We start from the raw sequence: 18,364 nt of genomic DNA, 5'->3' as shown, positions 1-18,364 counted from the left end.
AGCCTACTGACTGAATTTCTTTCTGTGTTTCTTCTTACCATCAGGGTTTGCCAGGAGTCCCTGGTTATTCAGGTCCCCCAGGCCTTCCTGTAAGTACAACAAAACTTAATTGAGCAGCTTCAATATTGACGTTACTGATGCTAATAAACCTTTAAGATAATGGAGGCAATAATCATCTTAAAGGTTTATTGGTATAAGTGTGCTATTACTGAGGCACAATGGTATTCAGTTTTAATAAACCAGCCGCCCATACAGTCAAAAGGCTATTACGAGTAAGTTTGCACTAATAGCTACCTTGGCAATGTTCTAACTACTTTTAGGGCGAAGCAGGAAATGCAGGTGCTCCAGGACGTCCAGGTATACCAGGTTGCAATGGGACAAAGGTAAGAATGAAGCAAGAACCAATAGTGGACCACCTGTAAGAGGAAGAGTTGGTAAAGCATCACACTGTGACACTTTATCCCTAGGATAAGGAGCCTGGGGGGGAGGTGTGTGCATGTGTAGTTAGACAACACATTTCTTGGGACCCATGTTTTCTCCTTCCTCAACTTCTCGCTCACTGTCTATCTATTTTCCAGGGCGAGCAGGGATTCCCAGGATTCCCAGGGCAAGGAGGGCTCCCAGGATTACCAGTAAGTTTCAGTTTATGGTAGTCAAATGTGCCTTATGTAGAGCTTTCTCATTCCAGGGGTTCAAAGCACCACATACTAACTGACTGGGAAAATCCTGAGGAGAGAGGCTGGGAAATGTGTTGCAAACTATCAAATGGAAGCCTGTACTAAAGGACAAACTCACACAGCAAGTACTTGTGTCCCAAGCTTGGGCCACTGAATAGAAAGGGGGTTACCTTTTATCATTAAAGCCACACGATAGCCTGCTGTTCTACTCTGATGGTCATCTGGAAAGTCATTATTGCTACACAACAAACCATTCAGATACTTTTAGGTATCTTCTGTTATCATTCTTAACTTAGTTTGGGCATCAGTTTCCAAATTGTAAACAGCCCAATTTGCAAGTTCTTTTGATTTCAATATTTCAATGTTTCAATACTGTTTCATTCTATATTCAAGTGACAATAAGAGAAAACACTCTATTAAAAAGCATAGTTTAGGAAAATATCAAAAGTTTATTATGTTTGATAATTTCCAATAGTAAAATCGGCAAGTTTCGCTCGTATCTTTCCTTTTTCTGTGATCCTGCTATTTCCACCTATATTTGACAGCAATTGTAAGTACTTTGAAATTGTAAATACATTACTTGATTTGTAGGGCTCCATTGCAGAATTTACCTGCATAAGTTTCTAATATGAGATCTGAAGCATTTATAATGTGATGTGTGTCTATCTCTCCCTTCCCTCTACCTAGGGTCCTAAAGGAATCAAAGGAGAAAAAGTAAGTTAACTTGTAAAAAGCAAGTCAGAATAAAAATAGTTCTATGACACAGGAAATGCAGTTCTGCTCATTTGTTCACTATAGGAATATTTCAGTTCTAAATTACTTGTCTTTTTTCTAAAGCAGAACTGAAGCATTAGGAACTCTTCCAAAATTTGTACAGAGCAATATGCAGTTAATTTACAACTTCCACTTCCTTTAGTTCATTCATGTCTTCCTACCTCTATTTTGTCACTGTGTACATTTTTTGCAATGTTTTATCAATCTTTATATAATTGTAGCAGTAGTTATATGCAGTGTTTTGCCAATGTTTACGTGTTTTTATGTGCATTGATATAAACACTTGAGAAAATTTAGCTTGATATGATAAAAAAACAAAACTTGATATAATTGTAGCGATATTGCCTATGTGGGGTATTTTACCAATGTGCAGGAGTGCATGTGCTCATCAGTAAAGCAGAATATAGGAAGAATTTTGTGCAATCCTTCATATGATCACATCAATATTGATTTTTTCCAAGAGTTTTATAAATGCACATTAGTAAAACAGATGGGGAAAGGTTTGTAAAGCTAGCTGAAGGAACTTAAAATTGCAGCAACAATGCAAGCTCCAGTCTATAATTAATTATAGGAATTATCCGGGTTAAATCAGAATTCCAGTGTTTTGGGAGCCAGAGGAACAATGAAAAAAATGGAAGAAAGTTTTTGACGTGTTGAATATGGACAATGTGTAAACCACTTATAATTTTTCTATTAGTAGCTGTTCATTTGACTGTATCACAGGGCTACAAGGCATCCTCAGGTTTTTCTTTAAATATCTGGTTCCAAAAATAATGTTTATTCTCATTCTGAGAAATTGACCCATAAATTAATGTGTATCTTGGGGTTCAGCTAGACCTATGGATTCTGTCTCCATTTGGCAGTAATCTGTTAGTTATATGACAGGTTAATCATGGGGATGGGAAATCCCAATGAAATGGGGCTTTGTTTGGTATCGATAACATTTGAGTTGTATTCTCCCTGTATCAGATCGGTTTTTGTTACAACATCTAATTCATTGTGTAGTCTCTTGAGAATGTACTTTATTTTATGAGATGGTGGCTGTGAACCCTAGTGTTTGTTTTGGTACAGTTTTTAAAAATAAAAAATCTCAAACTTCTTACTAGATTGTTATTTTAACTTCATAATAATGTCTCAAAAATAAAAAGGGAAATGGGACAAATCCTCTCATCCTCAGTTTTGTACTACAAGGCATTTTCTTGAATCTTCTTGCCATTATTAAAACGTCATATCAAAATATATTCCATTTGCTACACTTATTTTGATGCTGTCTGGCAGCTCACCCCCTTCAACCCTGACAGGCTGGTCTATTGTTCCTTCCACCTGTCAAGAAAAAGCGGGGGGTGGGGATAATAACATTAAATAAAATGGACTAACTCATTTTACCTCTCTCTCTTGTTTAATTCTCCAAGGGATGTTCCGCAAGTGGGTATGACCAGGGTTATAGTTCCAAAGGTGATCCTGGATTGCCAGGAATGCCTGGATCTCAGGTAAGCCTGAAAAACATTCTATTTTGAAAAATAAATAGATGGCTGTTGAGGTCCCTTCCACCCTAAAAGTCTGTGTGTGGACTTCCATTCTCACAGTGCGTGTTCCCCTTTGTCTCCTTTCCACTGCAGCTCCTCACACACCCTGGGCAGCTGCAGAGGGAAGTAGAGGAAGGGGAAGTCCTATTGCATGTGCAGAATTCCAATCCCAGCATGTTTACAATCACCCTATCATATTATGGTTCTGTGAAAAGTCTTTCAGATGTGCATAAATATATTCAGTTTAGTGGGATTGCAAATACAGTGGTACCTCGGGTTAAGAACTTATTTCTTTCTGGAGGTCTGTTCTTAACCTGAAACTGTTCTTAACCTGAAGCACCACTTTAGCTAATGGGGCCTCCTGCTGCCACTGCGCCACCGCTGCACGATTTCTGTTCTCATCTTGAAGCAAAGTTCTTAACCCAAGGTACTATTTCTGGGTTAGCGAAGTCTGTGACCCGAAACGTCTGTAACCTGAAGCATATGTAACCCGAGGTACCACTGTACACAAATCTGTAGTTTGAGACAGGGCAGTATAATAATACAAGTTATGAAGCAAGACTCTGCCCAGGACCAATTGTGAAGTTTATTTTTTTTCCTCCTTTTATAAAGTCCCTAGAGAAGAATTCCCTGGATTTCTTTCTTTCTTTCTTTCTTTCTTTCTTTCTTTCTTTCTTTCTTTCTTTCTTTCTTTTGCAGGGAGAGGGGCATTCCTATGTTTCTCTACCCATTCCTGTTAACATATGTGTTAAATTAAGTGATTAAATGTGGAAGTTTGAAAACTGCCCAGTTTCCTCCATTAGTGGCTAAAATTAGACAGGCTTTTATGGACAGGAATGTCTCAGACCATAGAGGTGACAGTCAAAATATTTAACAGTGGAATCCTATGCATGTTTATTCAGAAGCAGAATGGGAATAACTCAATAGGACTTATGAGTAGGAGTGGGCTGTTTGTCCTGTTTCTTCCACTTTGGTCAGTGTGACCTGCAAGGCTGAAAATCTGAAGCTCCTTGGGCAGAGCTTGGGCTGCAGCCTAAGGGAGTGAAAGAAGCCTAAAAGCAAACAAACAAAACCAATAACGGAAGCATTATTTTTATTTCTTGTTGATGTAAAGGGTGATCCAGGACCTCGAGGATTACCAGGGCTGATAGGGCCAGAGGGCCCTCCAGGCTTTCCGGTAAGTAGAAAATCTGAATTTCCATGTTGATTAAAAATTGGTATTATTCAAAGGGCACATAAGACATAAGTTGCAACGTTCTGATGTTGGAGAGCAGAAAATTGTGCACATTAGCTCAGTGGCATGCAAAACATTCTGCCATTACTAGGTAACCCCAGGAACTAGCCTTGTATACATATCCTTTGATATTTTTATTGTGCTTGATTATCCAAGACTCTGCAGAAATCTGCTTTGGTGCAATTTTGAAAATGTAAATGACCTTTTCTGAATTTTGTTCATACTTAAAGTAAGTTACAAGTAAGTATTATCATTTAAGCACCTCTTTACTTATTTTGTCCCAGTTTTTTTAAAAAAAGGCAAGGTGGATGATGTTTCTTCCATAAAGCATTTCAGGCAAAATGTGTAATGTGTTTATCTGTACTTTTAGGGAGCACTAGGAAGACCAGGACTTCCAGGGCCAAAGGTATTTTCAGAATTGCAATATCAACACTGCTGAATTGCCCCTACTACCATTTTCCGTTTCCATCATTAATTGGGGCTTTCAAAACATTTGTTAAAGACATTTTGGTTTTGTTTGCAGGGTCTTATGGGTGTTAAAGTCATTGGTGCCAAAGGATTAAAGGTAAAAAACAAACAAACACATAACTATACATACATTTCCCTGCTCCCCTCAAAATAACTGACTATTTTTGTTTTTCTACCAGCTAAGGGCATATCAGTAGCATGTGGTAATGCTGCTTTCTCTAGGGCACTTTAAGTCTTGATCTTATTAAGAGTGCAGCTATCTTCCTTGCGTTCTTACAGTTGCCAAATGAATTCTCAAAAACCAGATTGGCTATTTCACTTCACTTCAGGCCTGCTATAGGTGCTTTGTTCTCACAGTAGGGTCTATGTTACTCTTACAGGTAAGTGTCAGCTGTCCCAGTCTGCTGTACCTACCATTGATTCAGCTGGCAAGTGTAGTTTGCGTGTTCAGACCCAGAGACCTCCCCCCTAAATAAACACACATTTGACTCAAATTTTAGTTTTGGTTTTTGGCAGAATTTAGGTCACATCTTTATTGATTACAGAAAGTGAGTGGTTGCATAGGCTCTGGTTCAACTAGCTCCCTGCACCCTTGCAGGTAGCGCTGACCCAGAGCTCTATCATAGGTCGACCAAGGGTGAACACCTGAGGTAGGTGGAAGGCCCGGGAACAGACTATATCCATTCCCCAGATGCTCCCCTGGACTCAGGACGGGCAGAACCCCCTCTCGGGGGTTGACCAAATCAAGTTGAGTCCCTGGATTCCTTTAACGGAATACCCTTCACATAGGGATTGGCAAGACCGTTCTCCCATCCCTATCACCTGAACCAGTGCCTATCCGCAACCTTACAAGTTGTGATGGTTTGCTACGCGGCAGGTGAAACCCAAATGGCAACAGCCCATCAGCCAAGTGGGGAAAATTCCTGCCGTGCCCCTGTCCCAATGACAGACGACACACAATGGCATAGCAAGGTCAATCGCAAGATGCCCTAAATATAGCGAGAGGTGGGTGGGTGCACGAGCCAAAAGAGGAAACTCTGGGTCACGTTTAGACTGCACCCCAGTGGGCAGATTCAACCCAGCAATGAGGGACCTACCAATTGGGTGGCTGTCCAATATACCCACCCACAACACAGGAGGTCAGTCTCCAGGTCTCACTGCAACATGTGCCCTCTTTTAAGGAGGACACACTATCTGGGAAACACAAACGATTGCTGGGCCAAAGTATTGGACCAGGTTTTTTTGGTTTTTTTTGCGGCATTCCTTGGACTGAATGCTCTGTGGGAATAATGCCATGCCATGAACACTGCTGCATTTGTCAGTGTTGTCAAACTGCTAAATGAAGCAGTGGCAAGGGGATTTTTGTGACAAACTTGTCTTTAAAAGCAAGTTCTACCCCCTGCCCTAAAGAAAAGTAATTAGTATGCCCTGCTGAAGTTGTTGAATTTCACCTTGAATATGAATATTTGAAAGGCAGTAATATTTGATCCAACTTAGACGTAACACAAAAGGCTGTGGTGATATTGTAGAGCGATCACTAAAATAGCTGGCTACTTTGGAGTATAATGAAGAGGCAATTTTTGAGAAATTAAACAGTTGTCGGTTAACACAGTCAGTGAGCAGCCCTTTGCTTGAAAGCGTCAGCCTTCCTAATGTGCTTTATATTATAATGTAAAATGCAGAGTTAGACCAAAAAATGAAATAACAGGGTTGTTTTGAATGACAAAATCAAACGGCCAAGCACCCTGTAAGAAAGAAAGCGTATGAATAGAAGAATCTCGGAACTTCTGGTATGTTATATGCTCAGGACAGGACAGAGTTGGAGATAAGATTCTTGGCTAGAAGGGCTGTATCTCGAACCCAAGAATTTCAGTCTCGTATCTTTTTGCCAAATTATTTTCATGGTCAACATGCCATGTTAAGCTAGCATATTGTTATGACTAGTACACGACTTCGATCATGTAGAATATTTGAGCTGAATTTTTTAATTAGATCGGGTCTGCTTCAGTGGATTTTATTTGTAACGAATATCCATTAATGCTAAATGCATTGGGGTTTGTTTGTTTGTTTTGCTGCTTTTATTATATAATTGCAATGTTGCACAAATGATGCTTTAGCAAACAGATTCAGCCGTTGTCTGCAAAACATTAAATACATGCCTGAAAAGTGTGCTTTTCCTGTAGAAAATAAACACCCATTTTCAATAGATCTGTTATGCTTTCCTGACGTCATATATACTGTATGCTAATTTTGCCATTAGAGCATATTTTTAAACCTCCCCTCCAGTCTTCTATTGTGAGTACATTTTATAATCCCTGGTATTTGGCATGTGCCATCCTAGCTGCCATAAACATATATGAAATAGCTCTTTTGATTTTTCTTTTTTACCACAGGGTGACAATGGACTAATGGGCCCTCCAGGACCAACTGGAACAGTTATTGTTACCCTAACTGGAGCAGAAAATATGACGGTAGCAGTATAATGACCATTAATGACCATTAATATAATAAGCATTCTGTATAGCTGTTCATCTTTTTCACTGTATGAGTCCCATCGGGGGAAAGGGTGGGGTATAAAGTATATATTAATAATATATAAATTTTATGAAAAGATAAACCAAATAAAGTTTATATAGAGTTATTTTAAAGAAAGTGTACATATATAGATTTTTTCTACCAAAGTGTGCAACACTTCTACCTCTTTTATGTCAGATCCCTAAATTCCATTAGCAAACATTCAGTTCGTATCTTTGCTTGTTCCTATGACTCAGTTAAAATATATCACTTTTGTAAGTACCATCTTTGTTTTTGGGTTCACTGAATAAATAAATAAATAAATTCTATTATTATTATTTTTGTGACAGGAATTAAAAGGAAATAAAGGAGATAGGGGTTCTCCAGGACCCCCTGGACCCCCTGGAGATTCAGTAAGTGGTATTGAATTAGCATTTCATACTTCAGAAGCTAGGACGTGGGTGGCGCTGTGGGTAAAACCTCAGCGCCTAGGGCTTGCCGATCGCATGGTCGGCGGTTCGAATCCCCGCGGCGGGGCGAGCTCCCGTCTTTCGGTCCCAGCTCCTGCCCACCTAGCAGTTCGTAAGCACCCCTAAGTGCAAGTAGATAAATAGGGACCGCTTACTAGCGGGAAGGTAAACGGCATTTCCGTGTGCTGTGCTGGCTCGCCAGAGCAGCTTCGTCACACTGGCCACCTGACCCGGAAGTGTCTGCGGACAGCGCTGGCCCCCGGCCTCTTAAGTGAGATGGGCGCACAACCCTAGAGTCGGACACGACTGGCCCGTACGGGCAGGGGTACCTTTACCTTTACCTTTTTACTTCAGAAGCTAGATAGTAAAACATTTTTTTAAAAAATAGCATATATTTGAAAGCTGCTGACATGACCATATATATATGTACAGTTTGTTCAACATATTTAATCAGTATAGAAATACATTTGCTTACATGACCTCAACCTGAGGGTCATGGAATAAAATACAAGTTGGATGTAGAATGCTGTGAAATGATGGCATCGCCTTAAATATTCTGAGCTACACTTCATAGCGGTGGCCTTAATTCAGAAATAGCTACTTTTAAATATATATCATTATAAATGTTAAAAATCAGAAAGGGAGGGCAGCTGGGTACACTTGCCCTGGGCCTCAGAGGGCTAAGAAGCCCTGGGGGGTAGCGGCGCCAGTGGCCTGCCAGACTGGCACTATCATGCCAAGAACACCCTGAGCCAAACAGCTGACCAGGGATTCCCTCACCAGGCCTCAGACAAGCTCTGCACTGGCCTGCTAAAAATAGAAAACAATATGAGTTGTGCATTCAGTGTAGCAACATAAATCTAAAGGATGTGTGTTGACTGGTAGATCTGTGTTTTAGGGCTCACCTGGTGATTTTCGAAGTGCAAAAGGAGATCCTGGAGAGGCAGGACCTCAGGTTTGTAAACTACGCCCCCCTTTTGCAATTGATAGATTTTTTTTTTGAAAACTACCTAGTGTTACAGATATTTCTTTTGTCGTCTAGAAAGGTTAACAGTACAGTTATAGTCTGAAAATACATTTTATGGTTATCAAAGCCATACTGTGGTCGAGGAAATGATTAATACAAATACAACCTGAGTCCATTGGATCTTTAGTTCCATATATCCAGCTTTATTAAACCACGTTTTATTAGAATCATATATTGTACGTAGGAAAATAATAGTATTATTAGCATATTTTGTTTCACAACAACAAAGTATTAAAAAGTGGTTTGTTTGTTTGTTTGTTTGTTTGTTTAATTAGGGTAGACCTGGAAAGGATGGAACTCCTGGTCCACCTGGCTCGCTGGTAACAAAGAATTTTTTAAAATGTTTTGTGTCAATGTACATTAGTGGTCATAGAATCATAGAATCATAGAATCATAGAGTTGGAAGAGACCACAAGGGCCATCGAGTCCAACCCCCTGCCAAGCATGCCAAGTCATGGTCTGGGCTGGACAGGATGTAGGCTATTGTCTATTGGCAAAATAAATGGTAGTCTATATTTTACTCTCGAGCATCATTAAGGTGGATCAATACAGGAATTGGATAGCTTCTGGAGAAGAGCAGAGTAAGGGGCAGAATGCCTGAAGAGCTACTCCTGCACAAACTTTAATGTGTCCCCAGAAACCGCCTATAACAGGGTAGGAAAACAGGGGCCCTCCGTGTATTGTTGGACTACAACTCCCGTCATCCCCAACACTGGGAGTTGGGGTTCAAAAACAACTTGAGGGCCACAGGTTTCCCACCCCAGTCCTATATTGATGCAGTGATTTTGAGTGGTCAGTTCATGGAAGAGGGACACAGACCAGAACCTGAATCTTCATTCAGCTTTGGGCACAAAGGTAGCTCTAAATGTAGATTGGTGCTGGAATGAACTGTGTCTTTGGACACAGCTAGATTGGTAAAAAAAAAGTGTTTGATATGTGTTGTGTATGTGATATATATATATATATATATATGCTTTCGTAGATTTTCACGGGTACAGGAATGCAGGTTTTGGTGTCTTCGGGTGTCTTCCCGTGTAAGAGTTGGGGTGTCTAGGCGACGTTTCGACGAGGTCTCACTCGTCATCTTCAGGCTGGTGCTTTCGGCTTCTTGTTACTAGAACAGAGCAGGATCTCAGTGTTTGAAGCTAATCCAAAAAGCTAATCCAAAAAGAAACACCCCCCAAAAACCAAGACACAGAAGAAAACAATGGCATGGCCCTCCTTCCTTATATCAAGGGCACTACAGATAAAATTAGCAAAATCCTCCATAAACACAATATCAAAACAGCCTTTTGCACCAACCAAAAAATAGCCAATATCCTCAGAAACCCAAAAGATAAAATCCAGTTAGAAAACCAAGGGGTCTATGAAATACCCTGCAAAGTCTGCCCAGCCACATACATTGGACAAACAAACAGACGAATAAATGCACGTATCGCAGAACACAAGAATGCCGTCAAAAAAGAAGAAAAAACTTCCTCTCTTTACCAACACATGAAAGAAACAGGACACGAAATTAATTTTGCAGATTCCCAATTGCTCTTTAACATGGAACATCACCACAAGAGAATAATCATGGAAGCCATCGAGATAGAGAAACACCCTCACAACATGAACAAGCGTGACGACACGTCCCGCCTGCCAGACATCTGGAAATTAGCCCTCCCCACAAAAACCGACACCAGAACCAGAGGCACACAGAACGCCATCTCCAATCAACCACACCAGACCCAAACCCAGACCCTCTCCACAGATAAATTACAGACACCATCCAGTAGCCAAACCATAGTGGCACCTCCGGATGCTGCACCCCCCTGCAATCCCTACACAGATCTGGCTGGCACAGGGCACAAAACCACAGCTCGCCCCTATACACGAAGCCAAGCCAGAGCACAACTAAGTGCAGTACAGCCATCTTCTCAGAAAAACTCTTCACAAGCTCAAGAGGTCAAGACACGAAAGCTTTAGCAACTAATCCACACCTAATGACCCTCCTAAGTGGTACTCAGAATATCACTCAAGAAATCACTCAAGATATCCCTCAAGTAATTAATGAACAAAAGAAGAAAAGGCACACTAACCTGGGAACTTCCTCTCTGCCCAGAACGTTGGAGGCTATACACCACACCCCCTCAACAGTATTTATAGGAACTCAAACACTGAGATCCTGCTCTGTTCTAGTAACAAGAAGCCGAAAGCACCAGCCTGAAGATGACGAGTGAGACCTCGTCGAAACGTCGCCTAGACACCCCAACTCTTACACGGGAAGACACCCGAAGACACCAAAACCTGCATATATATATATATATATATATATATATGCTTTCGTAGATTTTCACGGGTACAGGAATGCAGGTTTTGGTGTCTTCGGGTGTCTTCCCGTGTAAGAGTTGGGGTGTCTAGGCGACGTTTCGATGAGGTCTCACTCGTCATCTTCAGGCTGGTGCTTTCGGCTTCTTGTTACTAGAACAGAGCAGGATCTCAGTGTTTGAGTTCCTATAAATACTGTTGAGGGGGTGTGGTATATAGCCTCCAACGTTCTGGGCAGAGAGGAAGTTCCCAGGTTAGTGTGCCTTTTCTTCTTTTGTTCATTAATTACTTGAGGGGTATCTTGAGTGATTTCTTGAGTGATATTCTGAGTACCACTTAGGAGGGTCATTAGGTGTGGATTAGTTGCTAAAGCTTTCGTGTCTTGACCTCTTGAGCTTGTGAAGAGTTTTTCTGAGAAGATGGCTGTACTGCACTTAGTTGTGCTCTGGCTTGGCTTCGTGTATAGGGGCGAGCTGTGGTTTCTGGCTGGCACAGGGCACAAAACCACAGCTCTTCACAAGCTCAAGAGGTCAAGACACGAAAGCTTTAGCAACTAATCCACACCTAATGACCCTCCTAAGTGGTACTCAGAATATCACTCAAGAAATCACTCAAGATACCCCTCAAGTAATTAATGAACAAAAGAAGAAAAGGCACACTAACCTGGGAACTTCCTCTCTGCCCAGAACGTTGGAGGCTATATACCACACCCCCTCAACAGTATTTATAGGAACTCTAACACTGAGATCCTGCTCTGTTCTAGTAACAAGAAGCCGAAAGCACCAGCCTGAAGATGACGAGTGAGACCTCGTCGAAACGTCGCCTAGACACCCCAACTCTTACACGGGAAGACACCCGAAGACACCAAAACCTGCATATATATATATATATATATATATATATATTTGCTTTCGTAGATTTTCACGGGTATAGGAATGCAGGTTTTGGTGCCTTCCAGCTGACAAGAACCTACGAGAAACTAGAAATCCGAAGAGCCACCATCTTATGTGATCTCTTGTTCCTACGCAACTGCCGAGACAACAACTTAATTCCCACATGCTTCCAACTTAAATTCCACTCTAAAACCCCAGCTACCGAAAGGATCCTGAAACGAACTGAACTATCCCTAATCAGAAACGAACTACATAAGAAAAGATACCTACTAAACCAAACCAACAAAGATCTGCTCACTCTTCACCTCAAACTCTGTAACAAAATCCACCCTGCACTCTGGGACAAATGCAAACAACTAGCCGTTTGGAGAGCTGAAACTGAGTCCTCACATAAGACAGACACACACACCAACAAACTCCACAAACTAGAGAAACGCCAGAAGCCCAGCCACCCTCCACAACAACCCATGAAACAAACAGTACATAACATATCGGACAGGATCCTCACCTCAACTGAAACCAAAGTACTCTCCAAAGGTTTCAACTTTGCAGTCGCCCCGAGACGCATCCCCACGGAAAACATCATATGCGGAGTCGAAGCTAGCCTAACCAAAATCAACCCAGATGAAGCCAATAAAATCAGACTTGAAGTCACCAACATCCTCTGCTCCAGCAAACCACCCAGAAGCAATTTACACAAAGAAGAACAGAAAGCACTCACCAACCTGAGGAAAGACAACAACATAATCATTCTCCCAGCAGACAAAGGTAATGCCACTGTTGTGATGAACACATCGGACTACCAAGCAAAACTATCAAATCTACTCCAAGACCCTACCTACCAACCTATAAAAACAGATCCCACCACCTATCTGGAAAAAACCACCAAATCCAAAATAAAAGCCTCTCCTATCAGTGAAGAAATCCAGCTAAGAATCATCCCCAGAGAAAAATCATCCAGATGCCCCAAACTCTACGGTCTCCCCAAGATACACAAAGAAGGAACACCACTCAGACCAATAGTCAGCTCCATAGGCTCACCTCTACAAAATCTCGCTAAATTTCTCGCTAAGCAACTTCAGCCCTATGCAGAATCTATCGCTTCACACGTTACAAACTCCTTCCAGTTCATAGAAACAATAAAGAAGCAAAACCTACATCCCGATGACCTACTTGTGAGCTTCGATGTTGTATCTCTCTTCACACAAGTGCCCATTAATGAAGCCTTGACAGCCATTCAAAACAAATACAATCCCCCCGAATACATCCTAGACCTGACCAACCACTGCCTAACCAACACGTACTTCATCCACAATGGACAAAGATACAAACAGATAGAAGGAGCACCTATGGGATCACCCCTCTCACCGGTCATCGCAAATCTGTACATGGAACACTTTGAAACCAATGCTTTAGACAAGTCAGAACACAAACCCAAACTTTGGCTCAGATATGTTGACGACACCTTTGTAATTTGGCCACACGGGAAGGAAAAACTAGATAGCTTCCTCACACATCTCAACAGCCTACACCCCAAAATACAATTCACTATAGAAATAGAAGCCAACAACCAACTTCCCTTCCTTGACGTCCTAATCTACAAAAAACTTGATGGCTCCCTAGGACACACTATCTACCGGAAAAAAACACACACCAACCGCTACTTACATGCACAATCACACCACCACCCTGCACAAATAAACTCCGTAGCCAAGACTCTCATCTCCAGAACCAAACGCCTGGCTGACAAAGACCACTTGACAACTGAGTTACAGAATCTCTCAAATGTGTTAATCGCCAACGGATACCAGCAAAACAGGGTTACGAAGCTAATCCAAAAAGAAACACCCCCCAAAAACCAAGACACAGAAGAAAACAATGGCATGGCCCTCCTTCCTTATATCAAGGGCACTACAGATAAAATTAGCAAAATCCTCCATAAACACAATATCAAAACAGCCTTTTGCACCAACCAAAAAATAGCCAATATCCTCAGAAACCCCAAAGATAAAATCCAGTTAGAAAACCAAGGGGTCTATGAAATACCCTGCAAAGTCTGCCCAGCCACGTACATTGGACAAACAAACAGACGAATAAATGCACGTATCGCAGAACACAAGAATGCCGTCAAAAAAGAAGAAAAAACTTCCTCTCTTTACCAACACATGAAAGAAACAGGACACGAAATTAATTTTGCAGATTCCAAATTGCTCTTTAACATGGAACATCACCACAAGAGAATAATCATGGAAGCCATCGAGATAGAGAAACACCCTCACAACATGAACAAGCGTGACGACACGTCCCGCCTGCCAGACATCTGGAAATTAGCCCTCCCCACAAAAACCGACACCAGAACCAGAGGCACACAGAACGCCATCTCCAATCAACCACACCAGACCCAAACCCAGACCCCCTCCACAGATAAATTACAGACACCATCCAGTAGCCAAGCCATAGTGGCACCTCCGGATGCTGCACCCCCCTGCAATCCCTACACAGATCTGGCTGGCACAGGGCACAAAACCACAGCTCGCCCCTATACACGAAGCCAAGCCAGAGCACAACTAAGTGCAGTACAGCCATCTTCTCAGAAAAACTCTTCTCAAGACACGAAAGCTTTAGCAACTAATCCACACCTAATGACCCTCCTAAGTGGTACTCAGAATATCACTCAAGAAATCACTCAAGATATCCCTCAAGTAATTAATGAACAAAAGAAGAATAGGCACACTAACCTGGGAACTTCCTCTCTGCCCAGAACGTTGGAGGCTATACACCACACCCCCTCAACAGTATTTATAGGAACTCAAACACTGAGATCCTGCTCTGTTCCAGTAACAAGAAGCCGAAAGCACCAGCCTGAAGATGACGAGTGAGACCTCGTCGAAACGTCGCCTAGACACCCCAACTCTTACACGGGAAGACACCCGAAGACACCAAAACCTGCATATATATATATATATATATATATATATTACTTTTACAACAATTTAAACACTTACAAAAAAAAAACCGAGAAAAAACAATACATTGTAATACAAAAATACTACATAAAAATTAACAAAACAAAACAAAAACACTTTAAAAACACATCAAAAAAAAGAAGGGGAAAAAAAGGAAAAACTTCCAATATCTTATCTTTCTTTCCCATATTTCCGCGGCCTCCTCACACCTCCCTTTTTGTATTCCACTTCTATTAATTATTTCAGCAATTCCTTACCATCTTCCCCTGTTTTCTATCCTATAATTATCTTAACACCTTTTAACCTTATTTTCCTTTAATACTCTATTAATCTATTTATACTTAATTCCTTATAACATTTCTACTGAAGCCATATAATTTCATTCCAACATTCTTCTAACATTCATTAATTTTACAATATTTCTATAAATAGTCTTTAAACTTTTCCCAGTCTTCTTCCACCAACTCTTCTCCCTGGTCTCGGATCTTGCCAGTCTTTTCCGCCAATTCCGTCTAATCCATCAACTTCATCTGCCATTATCCAACACTTCAGTGCTTTTAAAAGACAGCTATTCTCTCAGCCAGCAAAGAGCAGATGATTCACCACAAAGTTTAGGTGTCTGGCAGGGCAGGTCCACCTCCTTCTTTGGGCACAAAGGTAGCTCTAAATGTATATTGGTGCTGGAATGAACTGTGTCTTTGGACGCAGCTAGATTGGTTAAAAAAAAAAGCGTTTGATATGTGTTGTGTATGTGATATAAGACTGTGACACCTGATGGCGCTGTGGAGCCCCGTCTTTCCCTACTGGGTTTCCTTGTATGAGTTTACAATGCGTTTAACCGAATCGCTTCGTTGACATGTCTAGATCCAGCCTTTATGTACAATTTAATTTCCTGCAGGGAGAAAAAGGAGAACAGGGTTTGCCAGGAAGACCTGGGAAAGTTGGTCCCAAGGTAAAAGCTCTTGTTTTCATTTTTGTCTGCTGCGTTTTGCTTCCCTTATCAATTCCAAAAATTTGGAATTAAAAGTATATTACCAATTCAGCAAAAATGAAATGCAATTTTTAATGAACACCAAATTTCTAAAGCAACAGTTTTTTATATTTTATTTTAGGGTATTTCTATCCCATCTCTCTGAAGCTCAAGGCCACTTAAAAAAATAAGTAAAAAACCAGCAGACTATGAATGAGTCATAACTCTGCTGGTACATTCTGTTCTTGGCTTACAAATGGATTCCTCATTCTAGTGTTTTTGAAGTTCATAAATCGCAAGTACTCTGATAGGACAAAGGGTTGTAAGAATGTCCTTACAGGGTTTGACTACTGATAGTGGTAGCTGATGGTAGGGCAGAAGGAAGAGAGGTCAACAGTAGGCGGAGCCAGAGCCAGTGACAGGCAGAGCCAACCCTCTTTCCTGCTGAGTTCTACCATGGCAATGATGAGCTAAAGAAGGAGGGAGGTAATAGCCAGCGCCACTCCTTAGACTGGTTGTAAGAAGGCAGGCAGGTGGGAGCTCATTGGGGGCAAACTGAGATTGGTGGGGCAATGCCCCATTTGCTCTAATGGACCAGTCTCAAGTGGACAGTAGGTAAGTCTTTGCAGGGTTTAGTTCACAGAAGCAGGATGGGGATACTAAAAAAAACCCCCTGAATATCTGACCAGACCTGCATCATGGAAGACATTGTTGACCCCTAGTCAATGGTTACATACCTAGAATAAGGACAGATAAACTTTGGCCCTCCAGATATTTCTGAACTACAACTCCTATCAAACCTAACCATTGGCCATGCTGAATGGGGCTAATAGGAGTTTTGATCCAGCAACATCTGGAGGGTCACAGGATGCTCAGCTATAACCTAGGCAAAAGAATAATCAAGCCAGAAATTTTTAGACATTTTAATCTTTTTAAAAAATGAACTTTCTAGATAACTTGCTAACTGTTTTTAACATGTAGACCAAGTGGCCGCTAATCTATATCCAACGTAGTCAATAGGTTTCAGAATTCCATTGGATTTGATAAATTATCATGTTTCTTATATTTTTTTTCTGTTTTCTAATATAGGGACAGAAAGGTGAAATCGGCAGCAAAGGAATTCGGGGTCCAGTAAGTGCAAATTCCATTTGTCTTTGTATTTCACTTTAATATCATAAAATTAATAGACAAAGCCTGGTTTTAACATGCTGATCAGTGTCAGATGCCTGCTTCAGGATATGTGTAGCTAAATTGTTTTTAATAGTGGCCTGTCTTTAGCTTCACATAGAAATCACATCACCAAAGGAGCCCTGGTTTTAAAAAAAAGGAATTCGGCTTACGATTTTAGCAAAACCAAGTCATCACACCAATGCGCCACATTCATATTACATGCAGCCATGCCTTTCTCTTCATTATTACTATTTTTCTCTCCTTTTTTGTCTGTCTGTTCCCTCTTTTTATTTAAGACAGAGTATTATGATGAATTGCCAGGTGAAAAAGGAAACCAGGGCTATCCAGGACTCCCAGGACTCAAAGGCCAGTTTGGAGCACCCGGTAAGAGAGCATCAAAGGTTTAAATAACATACCAGGAGCTTTCTGAACTACCAGTGCTCAGATGAAGCATATTGACATGTGAAAACTACATCACACCATTGGCTTCTGGGTAGCGAGGATGAGAAAGAGGCCATTTCACTGCCTCTTCAGTGTTAACAGTCTAGCCCTATGAGATTAAAATACCTTGGGACTGAATATGAGGCCTACTTGACCTCAAGGAGAGTGGAGTTGAGGCTATAAAATGCCTGTTGGTCTCAGTATACATTATTAGGCTAAGCCTGCATACCTGTGAGTAAATCCCATTGAACTCAATGATGTTTCGTTTTGAAAAGACATAGACTCATAGAATTGTAGGGTTCTGAGGGATCCTGAGGGTCATCGAGTCCCATCCCTTGCAATGCAGATATCTCAACTAAAGCATCCATGGCAATGATGTATAGATGGTATCTGACCCCTGTTAAATTAGCAAAGATTTATCATACCTGTGATAATCTGTGTTGGAAATGTAAAGAAAAAGAAGGTACCTTCTATCATATGTGGTGGACCTGCCCCAAGGTGAAAGACTTCTGGGAGAAGATTTATAATGAATTGAAAAAAATGTTGAAATATACATTTATTAAGAAACCAGAGGTCTTTCCTCTTAGAATAACAGGTTTAGAATTGCCCAAGAAAGATGTTAAATTATTTTTGTATGCCACAACTGCTGCTCGAATTTTATTAGCTAAGAATTGGAAAACACAGGAAATACCAACAGTGGAAGATTGGCAGATGAAGATGATGGATTTTTCAGAGCTAGGCAACCTGACTGGAAGAATCCATGATCAGAAGGAGGAGGATTACCAGGAAGAATGGACAAAATTTAAAGATTATTTAGTTAAATATGTTAAGTTAAATTAATTGGAAAAACTTGCAAATACCAGATAGGCTTAGGATTTAAATATGTAACGTGATAAATTAATATGTTGAACTCTAGATTGGGAA

At 41.0% G+C, this 18,364-nt stretch overlaps 1 protein-coding gene across 1 annotated transcript in view; it reads left to right on the top strand.

Annotated features, from left to right (window-relative positions):
* Positions 1-18,364, top strand: part of COL4A3 (collagen type IV alpha 3 chain) — an 85,059-nt gene that overhangs the window by 34,007 nt on the left and 32,688 nt on the right. Inside the window, exons 5-19 of the mRNA XM_081192519.1 lie at positions 45-89; positions 321-383; positions 579-632; positions 1,365-1,391; positions 2,864-2,941; positions 4,092-4,154; positions 4,582-4,617; positions 4,735-4,776; positions 7,073-7,150; positions 7,544-7,606; positions 8,562-8,618; positions 8,966-9,010; positions 15,758-15,811; positions 16,919-16,960; positions 17,296-17,383. Coding sequence (XP_081048645.1) covers positions 45-89; positions 321-383; positions 579-632; positions 1,365-1,391; positions 2,864-2,941; positions 4,092-4,154; positions 4,582-4,617; positions 4,735-4,776; positions 7,073-7,150; positions 7,544-7,606; positions 8,562-8,618; positions 8,966-9,010; positions 15,758-15,811; positions 16,919-16,960; positions 17,296-17,383 — 835 coding nt within the window. The remainder of the gene's footprint in view (positions 1-44; positions 90-320; positions 384-578; positions 633-1,364; positions 1,392-2,863; positions 2,942-4,091; positions 4,155-4,581; positions 4,618-4,734; positions 4,777-7,072; positions 7,151-7,543; positions 7,607-8,561; positions 8,619-8,965; positions 9,011-15,757; positions 15,812-16,918; positions 16,961-17,295; positions 17,384-18,364) is intronic.

This window comes from Podarcis bocagei (genome assembly GCF_964188305.1).
Source record: "Podarcis bocagei genome assembly, chromosome: 4".
Lineage (NCBI taxonomy): Eukaryota > Metazoa > Chordata > Lepidosauria > Squamata > Lacertidae > Podarcis > Podarcis bocagei.
Note: the sequence above shows the minus strand (reverse complement) of the source record. Positions and strands in the feature narration are given on the sequence as shown.